At 46.7% G+C, this 19,470-nt stretch overlaps 1 protein-coding gene across 4 annotated transcripts in view; it reads left to right on the forward strand.

Moving 5' to 3' along the window:
* MALT1 (MALT1 paracaspase) overlaps positions 1–19,470 on the forward strand; it is a 597,152-nt gene that overhangs the window by 259,335 nt on the left and 318,347 nt on the right. For all 4 annotated transcript variants that reach the window (XM_085630418.1, XM_085630393.1, XM_085630403.1 and 1 more), the window contains exon 5: positions 11,314–11,492. In XM_085630418.1, coding sequence (XP_085486544.1) covers positions 11,314–11,492 — 179 coding nt within the window. The remainder of the gene's footprint in view (positions 1–11,313; positions 11,493–19,470) is intronic.

The following is a 19,470-nucleotide window of genomic DNA, read 5'->3' on the forward strand; positions in this document are numbered from 1 at the left end:
GACCCACTCAGACTCACACACCCAGTCACAGACCCACTCAGACTCACACACCCAGTCACAGACCCACTCAGACTCACACACCCACTCACAGATCCACTCAGACTCACAGACCCACTAAGAGACTCATGCACCCACTCACATACCCACTCAGACACTCATGCATTCACTTACAGATTGACTCACTCACCCACTTAAACACTCATACATCCACTCACAAACTCACTCAGTCTCATGCACCCACCTACAGTCCCCCTCAGAGACTCATGCATCCACTTGCACACCCAGTGAGCCACTTATGCAGCCACTGACAGACCCACTCAGACTCGCACACCCACTCATAGGCCCACTCAGACTCACACACCCAGTTACAGGCCCACTCAGACTCACACACCCAATCACAGACCCACTCAGACTCACACACCTAATCACAGACCCACTCACTCACACACCTAGTCACAGACCCACTCAGACTCACACACCTAGTCATAGACCCACTCAGACTCACACACCTAGTCACAGACCCACTCAGACTCACACACCCACTCAGACTCACACACCCAGCCACAGATCCACTCAGACTCACACACCTAGTCACAGATCCACTCAGACTCACACACCTAGTCACAGACCCACCCACTCACACACCCAGTCACAGACCCACTCAGACTCACACACCCACTCACAGATCCACTGACTCACAGACCCACTAAGAGACTTGTGCACCCACTCACATACCCACTCAGACACTCATGCATTCACTTATAGATTGACTCACTCACAGACCCACTTAGACACTCATACATCCCCTCACAAACCCACTCAAACTCATGCACCCACCTACAGTCCCCCTCAGAGACTCATGCATCCACTTGCACACCCAGTGAGCCACTTATGCAGCCACTGACAGACCCACTCAGACTCGCACATCCACTGACAGACCAGCTCACAGACCTATTGAGAGACTCATGCACTCACTCACACGCTCACTGTCAAAGGTTACTGGTTACAGTTGGGGAATAAAAACATTAGCAATTCACTTAAAAAAACAAACGTTATAGTTACATTATAGTTAGGAAATAGAATTTTAAAAACCTTTGAAATTCACTGAAAAAAACAAAGGTTTTAGTTGGGCTCAGATTTCACTCATGCAAACCCAGCTAACTATAGCTTACGCCCCCGCAATGCACTGCTTATGACCTCACATATTGCACCATTCATGACATGGTTTTTGAGACTTAGAGATATATACTAAGCTACTGCATCAGTTAAATGTGTAGTGGTTAGTCATGAGAATAGCCTTTAACTTTTTATCAAACCTGAAAGGATTCATTACCCTGAGTTCATGAATAATCATTGTAATTAAGCTCTAAATTGTTTCTTTTACTATGCCATTCTTTAAATTGTTGGAATTAAATGTTCATCTAAAATTAAAACTTTGCTTTGGGGAAAAAAGAGCGGCACGAAAATAGCTTTGATAATCGAACCAAAGTTACAAGTATGTGCGGCAATGCCACCATTTACTCATATTTTGTGTCAGCAAAGAGTCAAGTTACCCCAGGCTTGTCAATGTACTCACACATTACAGTAGGGCATTGTAGGGAAGTGAATGGTAAGCTTGGAGTGACTGGGTTACAGCTTTGAGGTGAGCTGTGACGTAGCTCCTGCAATTCTCAAACAATCTCCTTCTCCAAAAACGCACACTGGTTTCTGCAAGGCATACCACACTCATCCTTCGCAGTTTGGCTTAGAAAATGTGCGTGTAGTACTTGTGCATCACCTAACCAGGACAGTTAAGAAATGTACACTAAATAGGGTGCTCTTGAGCTCTCCCCTCATGTCACATATGAAATAAAAAATGTGGTAAATAGTCTTACAGATGATGTACAGACATTCCAAATCCCATTGTCGCATTTTGTGTCACACCATATTGGCTCTCATCAAACGGTCACCTGGTGAAGTGCAGAAATCTCATGGTATGCACAGAATTAGTTGGAAAACTCAGCAGAGAGCAGATTTTCAGCAAATTATTTGGAAGGTCCATTTCCATTACAGTACGTAAAACCTCCCCAGGACATATATGGCAGACTCAAAGATTGTTTTTTCTTGTGTTGAGATGGTGACAGTGAATATAAAGTGGTTCAGGCTGTGCTATGCACGAAGCCCTGCCCCAAAGCCTTACCCCCTTACAAGATACCACCCCTCCTCACACCCTGAAAAAGTGTCGTAAGATAGCAGATCTGTAGATACATATTTTGTTACCCATAACACTGTGAAAGGGACAACATTAAATGTAGTGATAGTATGTATTATTATTTAAGTTGTCCTGTTAAGAGTTGTCACTTATTGGTATAAATATTGTGAAGCTGTAAGCATTGCACTTTGTGTGCAAGTTTTGTTTTCCTTGTCTAGTGTGCACGTTATGAATTGCGGTCTCTACCATAACTTGCAGATTTCAATGTTTTTTCAGTTTTAATTCACAAACATAACTTCATTTTAATTGTTTTTCTCACTACATTTCTAAGGATTTTTTTACAAATACATGTTAATGGGTTGTAATCCAAGCTACCCATAGCTGCAATATTAGTTTTTTCTGTGAATTTTTGAGATTTTGTTGTTCATAGGTTATGCAACATTTCAGCATGCCCAACGGCCCATGGATAGCTAGTCAATGCTGCACACAGTCTTTGGTTGAGCACAGTGGGGATTGGCCACAGGGACTGGCCTGGAGTCAGGCCCGAAGCCAGACCCTGTACCAAATCCTCTGCAGGCAATCAAACCCTAATGTGCATGACCTGGCGTAGTGCGGGTGTGCTGCAGCTCTTGGCCTTCAGCAAGGATTGGCACACAACCCTCTGCAGAAGGCCTATCCCCTCTGGCACTTACTTTTCCTCAACTGACTTTGATCCAGATCAAGGGAAAGAAAAATACAAAAATATTAGAACATTTTTTAACCGTGGCAAATGAATGGGGGATAGCAGAGTTAAAAAACAGAACCTTCAACAGCGAGATGAAGAGGCAGGGAGTATCTGGTGGTTGATTAAAAGAGGCATCCAGTGGAATCAAGCCTATCAAATGTCATATTACTGAAAACCAAAGCTGTGTATGGGCTATTGTGCAAAATTGTGGGCCTGTCACTCACTCTTTTTCAAAATAAGCACTGTCAACAGCATATAGGAAATCCCGTTGTGCAAGGCCTTTGTGCACAGCAGGGGTTAGGAGCAGAGCCCCATGACATGCAGGGGGCCAACTTTACTTGTGGCTGTTGGCTGAGTGCAGCCATAGTGCAATAAATACTTCTTTCCATTTTTTTTTAAGAATTCATAGATCCTGTGCCCGATTTGCTAGCACTACTATAAAAATATTTGTTGACACTTTCTTCTTCCCAGCCGGAATTCGGAAGAATTGTCATGCGATGGACATTGGCATGGTTCTAGTCTGCTCATCCTACTTCTAAGACTTCCTGTGGTATTTCCTGTCCTCTGGATGCCATAATAAAAATAAAAAAATTATAATCCCCAGCACCCCCAAAAATCAGGGAAACTCCCAAGAAAAAAAGTTGTTGAGGCACTGCACAGAATGTTGACACACCCAAATGCAAATTCCCAATGAGGGTAATGGAGTAGTAACTTGTTCACAATGCATCAACACATCTATATATATATATACATCTCTAGCTCCATCCATCCATCCATCCATCTGGCAGTTGCCAGTAGGTAGTTATAGTTAGGACCAATGTTTCCATAGGTTTGCCAATAACTTTGGCGCCGCTTGACGAATCTTCACGAAAGTTTCACAAAACTTAATCTCTTTGAATCAGCAGCTGTGTAGAGGGTTTCAGAGTGATCTATCAAGCGTGGGCCGAGAAGAAAGAGGGTCCCAAAACGCGTTTCTCCCATGTTATGTTTAACGGGGTTTTCCATTTTTTTAACACGACTACAGCCCGAACCACTGAATGGAATTATGCCAAATTTGGCAGAAAGCTAGATGTTGGTCCAGAGAGCGTGTTTTATGTGATTTGTTGTAAATCCGTTCAGTAGTTTCAAAAATATTTAAGTAAAAAAAAACAAATATAGATATCTGGGAGTCCAACAGCCTAATGGAACCCTATTGAAATGTGATTGGCTGCCAACATTCAACCAGGAATTGTTGGCAGCCATGTTGGGGACTCGGTTGGACTGAGTCTCACAAAAAATGTAAAAAATGTAAAAATAATAAAAGGGGGCAAGGTAGAAACACCCTGACCCCCCTATGCCTCAGGGCCCCAAATACATTTTTCTCTGAATTTTCGGTGGTCTTTGCGGATGCAGGCAAAAATGTAAAAATAAAGAAAACAAAGCGCGGCCTCCTGCGCTTCATTCATTATTGGCCCCCGGGTGGGCCGGGTCCCGTGGGCATTGATTTAATAACGGACGGAGTGCAAGGATCCCCCCCTTCTGGGGCTCATTAGGCCCTGGGGACCAACACCTCCCCAGGGCTTTTTTCACTATGAATGCATGGGAGTCCCCTATGTTCTCACTCACTGCCCTGGGTACCACCACCTCTCTGGGGCTTATATTTTTATAAATGGAGGAGCCTCTTGGCCCTGCCGAAGCCCAGGGGACCGCCACCTTGTCGGGGTTTTATGTATTAAGAAAGCATGGGGGCTGCATGGATCCCCCACTGTAGCCCCGGCTGTCGCCACCTACCTGAGGCTTTAATTTAAGAAATGCAGAGGGCCGCATGGACCACCCCACACCCCGGGGGGCACCACTTCCCCAGGGCAAACATAAAGGAGGGGGGCCACGTGGGCGTCTCATGGATCCATACACCTTGGGGACCGTCATCCTCCAGGGCCGGCTAAAGCAATGTACTGAGGTGCCCATCCCCAGGACATTGAAGTTTACTATGGCTTCCCGCCAAGCCATATCAACCTCTGCTCCGCTTCGTGCAATCAAGAGCAGAAAATGGTCTCGCTTGCACGAGGTGGAGCAGAATTGATTTTGCACCGAGGGATCTACATATAAGCAGCTCCTTCTGCCCAAAAGCAATGCCGGTTGCCGCAGGCTGCGGGGAGCTGACAGGGGCCATGAGGCCCCCGGCGGTCCCCAACGGAAATGACTGGTTGCCCTGGGTGGGACAAAGGCACCTAGGAGAGAGGCCAGGGCCCAGGGGATGCAGTCCACTGGTCCAAAATTGGTTCTGGAGGGGGCCATGCGGCACTGCTCCCGCTAAAAAAAAAAAAAGCAGCAAACCACAGGAATGGGGTCCCGGGGGCCGAAATCAGCCCATGAGTGCCGTGCAGTATATGTATGTATGTATGTGTGTATGTGTATGTATATGTATATATATATATATATATATATATATATATATATATATATATATATATATATATATATATATATATATATATATATATATTCGGGCCCCGAGGGATGGGATCTTTGCGGCCAAAATAGGCCCGGCGAAGGGGGCTGGGGAACCCATTAAAAAAAGGCCTGGCCCTGGAGTATGTAGTTCCCAGGGTGGATATTGGCCCTGGGAAGGGGAACCATGCAGACCACCTTGCTTAAAAAAAATTAATTGAAAAAAAACTTCCGGCAAGTCACCGGAGGCCATGCCCCCCTTCACCATCACTGCCGGTTGGGGATTAAGTCCCCTTGGATGCTGAGGGTCCTTGAGTTCCAGGAACTCCTCCTGTTACCTCCAGTAAGTCCCACACAACTGGATTGCTAAGAGGTTATCGGAGGCCACGCCCACTTTCTCCACCACTCTGCAAACGTGCCAACTGGTACCCTACTGGTTGGTGAATGAATTCCTGAGGGCCTCAGAACTAAAGTTTACTTCTTCCCCCAACCAGTAGTGCGCAAGGAGGCGCTTTTACAGAGTGGTGGAGAAAGGGGGCGTGGCCACCAAAACCTCTCAGCCGTCCCACTGTATGGGACTTACTGGAGGTAACAGGAGGGGTAGTTGCCCCCCAAGGGCCCTCAAGAGCCGAGGAGAAGTCATTCCCCCAACTAGTAGAGCACCATCATCAGGGCATTGCGGGGGCGCGGTTATAGTTGGCTCACTAACTAAAATGGCTGAATTTCAATGGTTCTGTATGGGTGAAGCCTGAACTTAACTATAAAGTCCCTGTAACTTTTGTTTTTTTAATTAATTTCCAAGTGTTTTAAAATTCCATTACCTAACTATAACGTCCCTCTAACCTTTGTTTTTTTCAGTGAATTTCTAAGGTGTTTTAAATGCTAATTCCTAACAATAACGTCTCTGTAACCTTTATTTTTTCATTGAATTTCTATGGTTGTTTAAGGAGTAGTCGCGTTTGCAGAGTGGTGCAGTTAGTGCTCAATTTTGGGTCAAAGGCACAGTTAAGCTCCATGGTACCAGAGGTGATAGCCTTTCATTGTTTCAATTTGAGCCCCATAAGCCCTCATTGTCTTGGGACTCTTGAAAATATTCCCACAGTTGGCCAGAAATCCTCAGTATTGGGTGGAAACATTCAAATGTAATACTTTTTATGGGCTTTTTATCACACAGCGGAAGAGGAATAAAAGTCCAGTGTTTTTAAAGGAGACATCTGGTGATGTCACAGTATTTCTAAAAACCCAGGCAGACGTCATCAAAGAAAGTAACATACTGGTGTTTGTTAACCATGTAGGGCGTTGTAAAGAAAACTGTTATTTTCCACGCTGGATGGCTCAACTAAGTAACAGAACTGATTGGACAACACATTTTTTTGTTTTTAGTTTGTGCTCTATCTGAATTTCCGTTTCACGCCCCCATCTAAATGTTCGTCTTAGGCAATTCTATGATCTCATAGTAGTACCTGGTTCAATGGGTTTCAGGGACAACAGACACAACTTGTTGCAAGAATTGCTCCATTACCCTCTAGCCTCAAATGCCCATGTGAACCCGCCTGATGGCTGTAATCACTGAAACAAATGAACCTGTCACTTTTAGAGACTTTGTCTGCTCAACCATGTGGACCTGGTCAGCATATTTTGAGATTTACCCGCAATTGAGCTTTGTATATTGACTCCAACTTTAGTGACACTTTAGTTTTTTTCTGTGTGCATTTTTTCTGGCAGTTCTGGATTGCGGTGGGAAATATTAGCAACATTTGGAGTGCAGAGAGTTTTTGGGCTAGTGGTCATTGCTTACCTAAACTAGATAAATTATGTAGAAAAACCACAGTGTTGCAAGCTGGGCAAAAGGGCCTCACCTTTCCTTATGACACAGCGCCTAGAGACCCTCATGGGTGATTAGCGGCGCTTTACAAATCCTGTCTAATTGATTGATTGATTGGGTCAGTGAGGTGAATGCTCGCCAGGCTTTCAGGAAAGCTCTCAGCCTTCCATCTGTCCGAGGTCCTTCGATTATACCATCAGATTGAAACTTATTGTATGCATAACTTAGAAATAGCAAAAATATATTATGAAGTACTATATAGAAGCAAGTTATTAATGTTGTAAGGGCAGTGACCCCCCCTTATTCACCACCAGCAAGATGTAGCAATTTTTGCTCAAATGTTTGACAACATTTTTTCTAACAATTAACGAATATTGATATTATCATGTATTTGTTATCACGGTGGCACATGTTGGACAGAAGGAGATTCTGCAAATACCTAGTCCTGGATTTAGAAAGTGGTGGTCAAATTTGCGGCCCATGGTCCTCACTGTAAAATGAGCTCTCTGTGGGCATTCAAGCTATACTTCCATTTCATCAATGCAGCAAATGTAGTTTCTTTTTAGCATTAAGCTTGGGGGCTTTTTTCCATTTTATTCTCCTCTGCCATACCTGTAATTTCTTTTGATTTGTAATATATACGTTCGTTTGTCGTCTAGATGTATCTAGTTCATGTTGTGCACCTCACAAATCAAAAAAATAGAAAGAACAAGTCCCCCACTGTTTCTACAGTAGCATTCAATTACGATTTAGTTCAGCGCTGCAAAACACAGACAATGATTTGTGCGCACAAAAGAAAGGCGAACTGTTTTCAATAAGTGTTGTTGTTGTGTGAAGTTTTTGTTTTCCCTTTGAGGAGGGCAGCTGTTACAACATTCTTGGAGTATAAATGTCTTGCAGAGTTATGGTGAAACGTTCTCCATTGTCTTTAAATGTTAACCTGGGGATTAGTTGAAGAACACAGGGTGGATTATTCCTGAAATGTGCTGTGGCTCAGTTACTGTTCTATGGATAGCTTCCACGCTGACCTTGGACCAAAGTGACCTTTCTCCAGTGGAGCTAGAATGCAGGACTTTAATAATAGGAGGAGGAGGTGTTATTCAGTTCCAAGAGATGATCAGTCCGACCCCTTTATTTCTAACCGCTCTACCTTTAATTCCTCCTATTATAATGCATTGCTGTTTTTAGTTTACGTCCTAGTAAACTGCTATTTATATTAAATTAAAGAAACATTGGCATGGCTAATAGGTCTGGGTATTAAGGGTTCTCGCTACAGACCTTATTATAGATGATGCAATATGGAGTGGGGTTTGGGTCAGCACCTTGCTCACATTTGGATGCCTGTCTTGTCTGTCTCTGTTCCCTGCTCCTGCTTGGATTGCTTTCTCCTTAATTTTGTGTTGTCCCACCTCTGAGGAAAAACATATGCATGTCCATTGAAATTCTTAAGTAATCTCAGTCACTGGTAATTACCTGGGGTGCATTCCAGTTTATTGTATCTTTTGACCGCTAAGCTGCTCTAGACAGACACCGACAATATGCAAATGAGCCTTGTCCCAGCATAGCCCGAGCTGCTAGGCCAGGTCCTCTCTAGACAGCACCACAAGCATCCCGGATGGTTCTGGCCTATTCAGGTATCATCAGTGAGATAAAGATTGCACTTTTAACACAGTGAACATGCAGCTAATCTGAGCCACTGGTAAATACCCGGGGCAACACTTCAGTCCATCTTTTTCACCCCAACTATACCATGCCATAGACTGGCCATATGAAAATCAACCTTGATTCTTCTGCACTGTGAACAGTCCACCCAACCCCCAGGTCAGGTCCCCAGTGAATGTGAGCACAAGCAACCCAAAGCTAGTTTCAACCGGTGGAACCTTTCTTGTTTTTCCATTGCCTTTTGTTGACTGAGTTTAGCCTTTCTATACTGACGTTACGGAACTCTTTTTCTATGCCATTTTGACTTAGCACTCCATGGGAGGGCATGTTTGGTCATGCCTCTCTTGTTTCTCTTTCTTTCCAACTCCTCTCTCTGTCTTTCCACCCCTCGCTGCTACAGTCTGAAATACTTAAAGTACAGGTAATAACACTCTCTATATATTCAAGAAGACTGTGGTAGTGTTAGTGGACTCAACATTGCCACCATCTTAAATGTATATAAAACATTATTTTCTATAGTTACATGTTGAGGGATGCCCAGCCTGGGGTTTGCCAAGGGTGGCACAATTTTAAAATCATCTGGCCTGACAAAGCCAAAAGTAGTGAACAGAGAGTATTTTCAAAGGTAGACTGACTGGCTTTTTGCCAATGCGTGTTTAGTACTGATAACAAATCTATAATGTACACTGTAGCACTTACTCTCCCTGATGATGCATAGAAGTGCTTTTCAGCGGGTAGCACGCTACTCCGGAACCCAAAAAAGGATTACTGGTGGGTCAATTAGTGTAGGGAAATATGAAATTAATTTGCGTGGTGGACATGTGAGTCTGTTATTTGGATTAAAAAAGGACAAGGCAAGGATAGAAGAGAGAAGGGTTTGCATTTATATAGCCCATGGTACCCCTGATGATGCGTCAAAGCATTTTTTTAAAAAAAATGTTTCTTTTATTAAGCATCAAGCAGAACAGAAATATGGACATTAGTTCTTCCCAGGGGCGCGCAGGCTCCGAGTTTGCAAAACAGTCAGCTAAGTTGAGTTCAGCTTCGTACAGCCCCAGCTCATACCACACCCCCCGAACAAAGTGAGCGATGCTGATTTTAAGAGAACATAACCCTGAGGAGGTTCTTCAACCTAGAACCCGTCCTCCAAACAACCTCATACCCTCCCCCCAAAATAACCCCCCCGTCCCGGTGGTGCTAAGCTTGTATAAAAAGAAACTTGAAGTATAGCATCATTGTCTCAGCGTGATGTGAGTAGCCTAGGGTCCCCGCAGTTGTTTACTAAGGGCAGCGTTGTCACAAACAGATCTAGGGGCAACCTATATTTGGAAAAGGTGCATAGCCCGCACAGAAGGAGGACAGACTGCAGAGGGCAGTCCCCGGGACAGAAATGCGACCAACGGCCCCCAGCTGAGTTCGAAACCTTTATAGTTATCCCTAAGGATGTCTGCCAAGTGCTCCATGGAAAGAATCCTCCACAACCGTCAAAGCACTTTTTCGCGAGTAGCACGCTACTCCGGAACCCAAACAGGATTAGTGGTGAAGTGATATAGGTAAATAAGAAATTAATTTGAGCAGTGAACATATGAGCCCGTTAGTTGGATTGAGAAAGACAGCAGAGGGATAGAAGAGGGAGGGTCTAGAAAGTGTTTATTTGGCTATCGTAGCAGCAGCAGGAGGAGGTTTTAGGAGGGGGGAGAGTCGGAGGGAAGTGTTTAGTAGGCTTATTTGGGAGATCTGAATAGTAAAAGTGGTTTGAGATGATGCAAGGAGGGGTAGAGGAGGGAAGAGTCTAGAATGATGTCCTTGACTCATCTTAAGACTGACGTCAGGAACTAAAATTGTAAAGGGAAAGTATAGTGTGCCATAGACACCTCATCTCTGGCTGTGCAGGCGATCAAGCGCTGCCTGAATTCCTGCTTTGAGACATCATCACAAAAAGCTGTCTGTCATCTATTTGTAGTGGAGTGTGAAAGTGAGCAGACTGACGTGATTTATTTTGCCACAGACTGGGAACGTGACAATAAATTATTTCTGGCACTTGTCCAGTAGAAGACCAGGGAGAGGATGTGGCATAACAGCCAGAGCTGCCAACTTTAGAACTGGAGAACCAGGTTTGAGTCTCCGCGTCGACTCCACATACTGCGATTCTGCGCAAATCACTTAATCTCCCTTGCTTACCAAAAAGTGAATGTGTCCTTGTGTAATCTAACTGGTGCTCATGTAAAGCGCATCAGTACATTCGGGTGGAGTTTGCAGTATGTAAAACTGCAAAAAAAAAGTTTAAAGATATTTTATGCATGCTTAAGGGCACGGGTATGCAATGCATAGGCAATTAAAAGGCATAAATATATAGTACTTGCAAAATAAAGTATAGCGTTGGATGGAAGAAACAATATTTTTCTTTTAATGTTTGAGGAGATATCGGCTAGTCAATATGTAACTGGTGCATTAGACTATTGACATGTGTTCCTGTTGTAGGGAGCATGACTGGCATTTCTGACAACCGACTGGACATAGTCGTGCAACCCCAACCTCAAAGGTTGACTGTGGGGGAGACGCTGGTTCTCGAGTGTGCGGCGACTGGGAAACCCCTTCCACGTTACCAGTGGTACAGAAATGGGTGCTTGTTGAAGGATGGAAACACCAAGCTCTATAAGGTAGGATGTTACACAATTTACCTTTTCAAACTGGACTACATCTCATGAGCATAATTAAGTTTGCAAAGTATAAGCCGAGTCCAAATGCGCAAAAAATACACCGCTCCTTTGAACCAGTGACACTGGAACCAAAACATGGGTTTTTATGACTGATAATTGTCTTTGAAATGAAGGTAAGCTAATGAAGGATTTGGTTCATCACTCTAGTTTTGTGGAAGTGTTCATGATGTGCTACTACTGGGGTATTGTAGTCGTGTCTAGGTCGGGGTTACATTTTAATTACACCGGAGTAATTCGCATAATTTTGGTTCTTTTGTGTAACAAAATCTGTGCAAAATTATTGAGATGGCGAATTACTGCACATTGAGTCATTTTGGGGAGAATTTTAACGTGATGTGTACCATTCGGGTAATTTATGAAAATGAGGAGCATTTCAGATAGATGTTTTACCCAAGCGGACCACTCAGGTAATTTCTGAGCGTGAAACTACAAATTTGAACATGAACGGCAGTGTTTTGAAAGCGAGTGACAGGCAGTTCCTTTATTGTGGATGATCAACAAATATTTCGGGTAGATTTTTTTACCCGAGGGGACCATTGGGCTAATTTTTAAAAGCAAAACTGCTTATCTGAACTTGAGCAAACGGACATCAACCTGAAATAACTATTTCAAGTTGGATATTTACCTGAACTGATTGTTCAGTTAATTTTAGTGCATGATGCACGTAGTGTAATTTTTCAGTTATTTCATGGAATTAGACTTCCCAAAATTGGGGGTATGCTGCGCAAACAAGTGATGGACGGAATGCTGAACAAATCAAACATTCACCCCCAGTCAAGAGATCCGTGTTAAATGTATAGTTCTTGTTCTCACCAGTTTGGAACCAGCCATAAGCTTGACCCTGTTCCTCATGGGAACAGTCCAGCCTGAACTGCCAAGACAGGTCATACCTGGACCAGAAACAAGCATCCTGGGATCCTTTTCAGGGTATCACCCCAGATCAGCCAGGGCAGCTTGAATCTAGTGGCAGAGTGAACAAGGGACCCACTTCTGGGCATATCCATCCCACTTAGGACAAAAAATGCTGCTCAAACAAATGGGCAGAATGCTGAATGAATCAAACATTCACCCCCATCAAGAGATCTGGGTTAAATCCATTATTCATTTGCTCACCATGCCACCCCAGTTTGGACTCCGCCATATCCAAATCATTCTTGACTCGTGGTAACAGTCCAGCCTGAAATGCCAAGCTTTCATTGGAGGAAATTTAAAAAGGTGAGGCCTTTAATGTACTCTGGCTACTGTAGGTTGCCTGTGCCAGTCTGATCCACATTGCTAGAAAACTCCAGGAGCCAATACGTTGCAGTGGATTGTCAATTTTCCAAAACAAAATAAGTTGGAACAGTCCTCGTGGGCTCCGTTGCAAGAAATGTTATTCTGTCCACGCTGCAGTCAGAAACATTCTGGGAGTGCCGCTGGCAACCCCAAGCGGTCTTGTACAGTGGTCTCCCAGCAGGTTACTGTTTGTGCTACACGGCAGGAGTCGGACGGAGTCCCCCTACCATATTTACAAAAGGGACTCCGTTCCCCTTAGTACAAGGCGGAGAGATGTCACCTGTTTGGGAAAAAGGGGGTGGTGATGGACAGAGTTTCTGAATGATGCAGAATACTCTTACCAAGTCAAGAGATCATGGTTTTAATCCATCACCGTTTTTTAGCTCACTGCACCATCCCAAACCAAACTACCAAGCCAATTCTTATACTGGGAAGGAAACAAGCTTCCGGGGACCGGTTTCTGGCATCACAGCCTTCGTCGGCCCGGCTTGCCTGAATCCTGATGGTGCAATGCAAGCTTGTTTCCTTCCCAGTATAAGAATTGGCTTGGTAGTTTGGTTTGCCCTGTTCCCATCATGCACTGGGACAGGTACTGACTAATTTGCATGTAGCCTGCTTCTGAGCTGGGATGGTGCAGTGAGCTAAAAAACGGTGATGGATTAAAACCATGATCTCTTGACTTGGTAAGAGTATTCTGCATCATTCAGAAACTCTGTCCATCACCACCCCCTTTTTCCCAAATCGGTTTTATCCACACTCAGTGTGGGAGGGTATGCTCAGACGTGAGTCCCTTGCTCATTGCGCCATCAGGATTCAGGCAAGCTGGGCCGACGAAGGCTGTGATGCCAGAAACCGGTCCCCGGAAGCTTGTTTCCTTCCCAGTATAAGAATTGGCTTGGTAGTTTGGTTTGCCCTGTTCCCATCATGCACTGGGACAGGTACAGACTAATTTGCATGTAGCCTGGTTCTGAGCTGGGATGGTGCAGTGAGCTAAAAAACGGTGATGGATTAAAACCATGATCTCTTGACTTGGTAAGAGTATTCTGCATCATTCAGAAACTCTGTCCATCACCACCCCCTTTTTCCCAAATCGAGATGTCACCTGCGCCTTAGCCTGGAGCAGCTTACATTTTCCAAAAGTGTATGTCTGCAACCTGGCCTCAGGATGTTTGTAGACATCCCACTCCCTCCCCCACTGAGAGCAACCCTTTCCCTTTTATTTGTGAGAACAGCCCAGCGGGAGCTCTGATTTAATCTCTGATCTGAGGCACAGAGCACTTAAAACCATTAAGCCTTCATTTGGCTGCTTAACGAACTGCAAATGGGAAGCACTTTTGTGCTTTGAAGCTAGAGAACACCAGCAGGAAATAAAACAGACATTAGCAGCAACTTTCATGTTTAAAGAATACACCCGGCACATTTTCCTCGCTTTACAAAAGCAGTTTAGCAATGTAATTACCAAGTTACACGTCCATTTAAAAATATTGGCACTTTTATTCATTTTCAAGCTTAGTTACACAATAATATGTGGAAAGTTGCATTTGATTTTTGAAAAAGTGAAAACATAGACGTTTGTTATGATTGTTAATTTGTTGTCTTTGTAAAATAACCCGCTGACTTCTTAGGTGATGATTATTATAAGGGCAGGACACCACTTCTTGTGATGCCACTTTGCATGACGTCATTGTGAATTATACATGATAATTGCGATTCTCCTATTACCATGACTAGAGAATCTAGATTTCATTAAAGACACTGAGGCTAACATTATGCATATTACTTTTACTGCGTCCCCAAGCAGCCGCATACATCATAAAGCAGAAAGGTTCCAGAACAGAACAACAAGAAACATACAAAATGCATGAGGACATAACAATCAGCCTCTTTTAAAATGTGGTATAGAGTCCAATAAATTTTAGAGTCCAGAGAAATTCTTTAGTCCATCATGAAGCGAGGGATGAAACGATGAATGAACTCTTCCACAGATCAAGATCATGAAGTTTATGAAAGGTTATCTGAAAAAGAAGAGAAAGATAGAAGAAGAAGAAAATGGTAAAATTCAAAAGAGGAGGCAAAAAATGTGATTAAGCACATGTAAGAGAGAGAACAAGTAAGCATTTATAAAAAACATCAATAATCATTAAATGGGGGGGAGGAGCCTAGCGCGTGACCAAGATGGCCGCGTAGGTGCGAGGCTCCCGAGGACCTCCGCGACCTCCTACATCTATCCTGTCTTCATCCTGATTCGGTTGAGGGGACTGTGTTGGTGAACCTGAGCCGAGGTGGTACCCGTTTTCCGTTCTTGAATCGGACCCCGTGTGCCGTTATGGGCATCGATTGAAGTTTGCGGCCTGCTCCTCTCCTGACCCCGGTCTTGAGTTGGGGGGTGATCCAGTGGAGAAGTGAATAACAACGGCGGGACGAGCCTGGCGAGACGCGCACCCCACACTTTCACTTTCGCTTTTGAGTCCCCTTGCCATCATCGCGAGTGGGATCACGGCGCTCCTTTGTGTGGTGGTTGCCTCGCTGGGAGACCCTGCCTGCCCTGCGGGGACCTGTTCCACCTTCCGCAGGAGACCTCTGGGGTCCTTCACCTCGATTGTTCGCCCTCCACTGCAGGACTCGTGGGTGTACGGGATACAGGACGATGGCGACGAAGCAGGATGGAGAGAGGCTGAAGGCCAAATCGACCCGGCGTGGCGCTGTAACTCAGGCCAACATTATGGATCGCTACACCCTACCGAAAGGTTCTCCCGGCGGGTCGCATAAGTCGTCTGAGTGCCCCGCGGATGCCTTGGATTTGCCGACGGATCTGACTTTGCAGGACGTCATGGGCGCCATAGCGGAGATGAAGACCTCGGTGGGTCAACAGTTTGATACCCTGGCGCACAAACTCGACGCGGTTCTTATCGATGTTAACCTTGTTAGGGCAGACCTTTCCAAGACAAATGATAGGGTTGACTCTTTGGCCCACACCGCGTCGGGCCTCACGACTGAGATGGCGGCCCTTGAGACGGAGGTGCGTCGGCTCCGGCAGGCCAGTGCGCTCACGGATCGGCGACTGGAGGATTTTGAGGGTAGGGCCCGGAGGAACAACGTTCGGATTATCGGGGTGCCTGAAGGACTGGAGGATTCCGCAGCGGATCTCTTTGTGGAGGATCTGATCTCTAATCGTCTGCAGCCTCGAGGTCTGAGTAAATTCTTTGCAGTGGAGAGGGCCCATAGAGTTCCGGGTGGCAAGCCGAAGGTCGGAGCTCCCCCGCGGCCTCTTATTGCCCGTATCTTCAACTTTCGGGACAGGGATGCGATTTTACAAGCTTCTAGAGTGCAGGGGCCGCTTAAGCTGGAGAACGTTGAGGTGAACTTCTATCCTGACTTTACGCAAGCGGTCCAGAAGCAGAGCCTGGGTTTCATGGGCGTCAAGCGTCGGCTCCGGGATATGAACTTGAAATATGCCATGCTTTTTCTGGCCAGGCTGCGTGTGGAGTCCGAGGGTCGCTCTCATTTCTTTGACCGTCCGGAGACGGCTGGGGACTGGTTGGACAATTTGCCTAGGGGACATGATCGAGAGGGGATGGGGGCCGCGGGAGGAGAGTGCCCACTGGATCGGGCCTGAGGTATTGACACTGGGGCTAATTCCTGATGATGCCACTTTTCGGCTGTGCTCAGGGTTTCTTTGACTGTCGTGCCTTGCTCCCCCTCGCTGGGAGGTGGTGGGGTGTCTCGAGGGGGTTCTCTTTCCTCCTCTTGGGGGTCTTTGTAGTTTAGTTCATGCAAGGGCGACAGGCACACTGCAAGTTGGGTGGGCTTTTCGGGCTCATGCAGGGGTGCAGGGAGGGGGGAGTTTCGTTTGGAATGTTGGGTTGGGTATTGTTTGTTTGTACCACAAGGCAGAAATATTGTTGTGTTATATTCATGGTGCTCTCTGGGAGGGGACTGATTGGTTTTGGCTGTGATGGGGGGTAGGGGACTGAGACTTCTTTCCTGGAATGTTAACGGACTGGGGGACAGGATAAAACGGGGGGTGGTCCTGCAGTTTTTAAAACGGATTTCACCTGATATTGTGTTCTTGCAGGAAACACACCTTATTGGTAATTCCTTCTGTGCTATGAATAGGCGGGGCTATCGCCTTGTGGCTCATTCGGGCTTCACCTCTGGTTCGAGGGGTGTGGGCATCATGGTTAAAACCTCGCTCCGTTGGAGGTTCACGAGGTGCTCCATGATGACAGGGGGCGCTATGCGGCTCTGGTGGGTAGATGGGAGGGTAAAGTGGTTGTTTTGGTTTCGGTTTATGTCCCGCCGGGGTTGCAGACGACTACTTTTGCTGATTTGGGGCGCCTTCTCCTTGGGCTGCCGGAGGGGATTCTAGTGGTTGGAGGGGATTTTAACGCTGTGGTCTCCGGATCTGCGGATCGTCACCCACCCAGGGATCTCCCCCGGGCCCAAACTTGGTTGTCTGGCCTCTTGGATACCCTGGGACTGGTGGATTGTTGGCGGCTAAAACACCCTGCGCAGGTACAATACACCTTTCATTCCGGGGCTCATGGTAGTCTCTCGAGACTTGATTATGTACTGATGCCAGCGGCGCAGGCGGGGAGGGTCGGGGAGGTGCGACATCTTGCTTGGGGTATTTCAGACCACTCCCCACTCTTATTACACTTTGATATTGTCTCGGGGATGGAGGGGAGGGTGGTCCCGATCAACCCCTGGTACCTGCATAATCCCGCAATTCACGCAGATTTGATTAAATCCCTTGAGCAATATTTTGGAGACAATGTGGGATCGGTCTCCTCTGCTGTTTCTCTGTGGGAGGCATTTAAGACGGTACTCCGGGGGGAGGCCCTGTCCCTCATTTCCCATTCCAAGAGGTGTGAGCGGGAGGAGGTGACACGTATCGAGTCTGAGATAACTGAGTTGGAGGGCGACCTGGATTGTGGTGTTACGGACGATAAGCTGCATGCTCTCCGACTCAAACAAGCGGACTACAAGGCCCTAGTCACCGAAGCAGCCAAGGGCCTAAGTAGGGAGCAACAGGGGCGTCTGTATGACATGGGTGATAAGGCTGGAAAACTGATTGCGTGGCTGGATAAAAAGGAGAGAGCGAGTCGAGTTGTTCCGCTGGTCGAGAGAGTAGATGGGGTGTGTGTTACTGATCCGGTGGATATTGTTGATTGCTTCGCAGAATATTTCCGCGGGGTGTATTCCCCGGTATCTTCTCGCTTGGAAGAGGACTCTCGCGACCTGCTCAAAGATATTGCGTTGCCTTCCCTCTCGGAGGAGGATAAATCGTTGATGGACGCGACTCCGACATCTGAGGAGATCGCCCTGGCCATACGTTCAGTCTCCTCTGGTAGGGCCATGGGTCCTAATGGCCTTCCCATTGAGTTGTACAAATTGCGGCCGGATACATTGGCGCCGCATCTTCGTGATATGTTCCTCGAGGCCCGGTCGGCGGGTTCCCTCCCGCTGGACCAGCGTCTAGCCACTATTGTGGTTATTCACAAGGAGGGGAGGCCGCGTGATCGGGTCACGTCTTACAGGCCCATTTCGCTTTTGAATGCGGAACCGAAAATTCTGGCCAAGGTGCTGGCTAATCGGCTGGTCAGCGTGGTGTGCGATCTGATCCATCAGGACCAATCCGGTTTCATCCCTCATCGCAACACCGCGCTTAATCTGCGGCGTCTGCATGGGGTGCTCTCGAGGGTTCCGTTCATACGCGAGCCGGCCATTTTGGCGTCCCTGGACGCCACCATGGCGTTCGACACGCTTGAGTGGCCATATATCTGGGCGACGCTGGAGAAGTTCGGGTTTGGGCCGGGATTCATTGGCTGGGTGAAATTGTTGTATTCCGGACCGCTGGCGCAGGTGGTGGTGAATGGTAGAGTATCGGCTCCTTTTGAATTGGGCAGGGGCACGCGGCAGGGTTGCCCGCTGTCGCCTCTCCTCTTTGCGCTCGCCTTGGAGCCCCTGGCGGAGTGGCTGCGGTGGCACCCTTCAATTCGTGGTCTCCGATGGACTCCTGAGTATGAGGATCGAGTCTCTCTCTACGCGGACGATATTCTTTTGTATCTCGCTTCCCCGCGTAAATCGTTGATTGTGTTAGTGGATGTACTGTATTCCTTTGGCCGTAACTCAGGCCTAGTCATCAACTGGGCTAAGTCCTGTGTATATGTCCTCTCAGGGGAGGCTCCTATCCTCCCTCGGGGTTGCCCTATCCAGGTTGCTCAACAGGGATTTAAGTATCTGGGTATTTTCATTACCCTGGACCCTGTGGCCCGAAACACACAGAACCTACTCCCCCCCCCCCCTCCAACGTTTGAAGGCGGTCGTGGCGCGTTGGAGGCGCTTGCCGCTCTCGCCGCTCGGCCGGGCAGCGCTGTTTAAGATGATGTCGTTGCCACGGTTTTTATATGCCTTACAAAACACGATGGATGTCGTTCCGGCTAGTTACTTTCGAGAGGTGGAGGGTCTGCAACGCCAACTGTTTTGGGATGGGAGGCCGCGGATCGCCCTCGCGAAGCTGACGCTCCCGTGGTACGATGGGGGGGTCGCCCTCCCTGACATCAAACGTTATTACTGGGCCTCCCAGCTGGCTGCGATAAACCATGGGCTTTATGGGCCCGCCCTTAATCCGGCCTTTGAA

Source organism: Triturus cristatus, chromosome 2_1 (assembly GCF_964204655.1).
Source record: "Triturus cristatus chromosome 2_1, aTriCri1.1, whole genome shotgun sequence".
Lineage (NCBI taxonomy): Eukaryota > Metazoa > Chordata > Amphibia > Caudata > Salamandridae > Triturus > Triturus cristatus.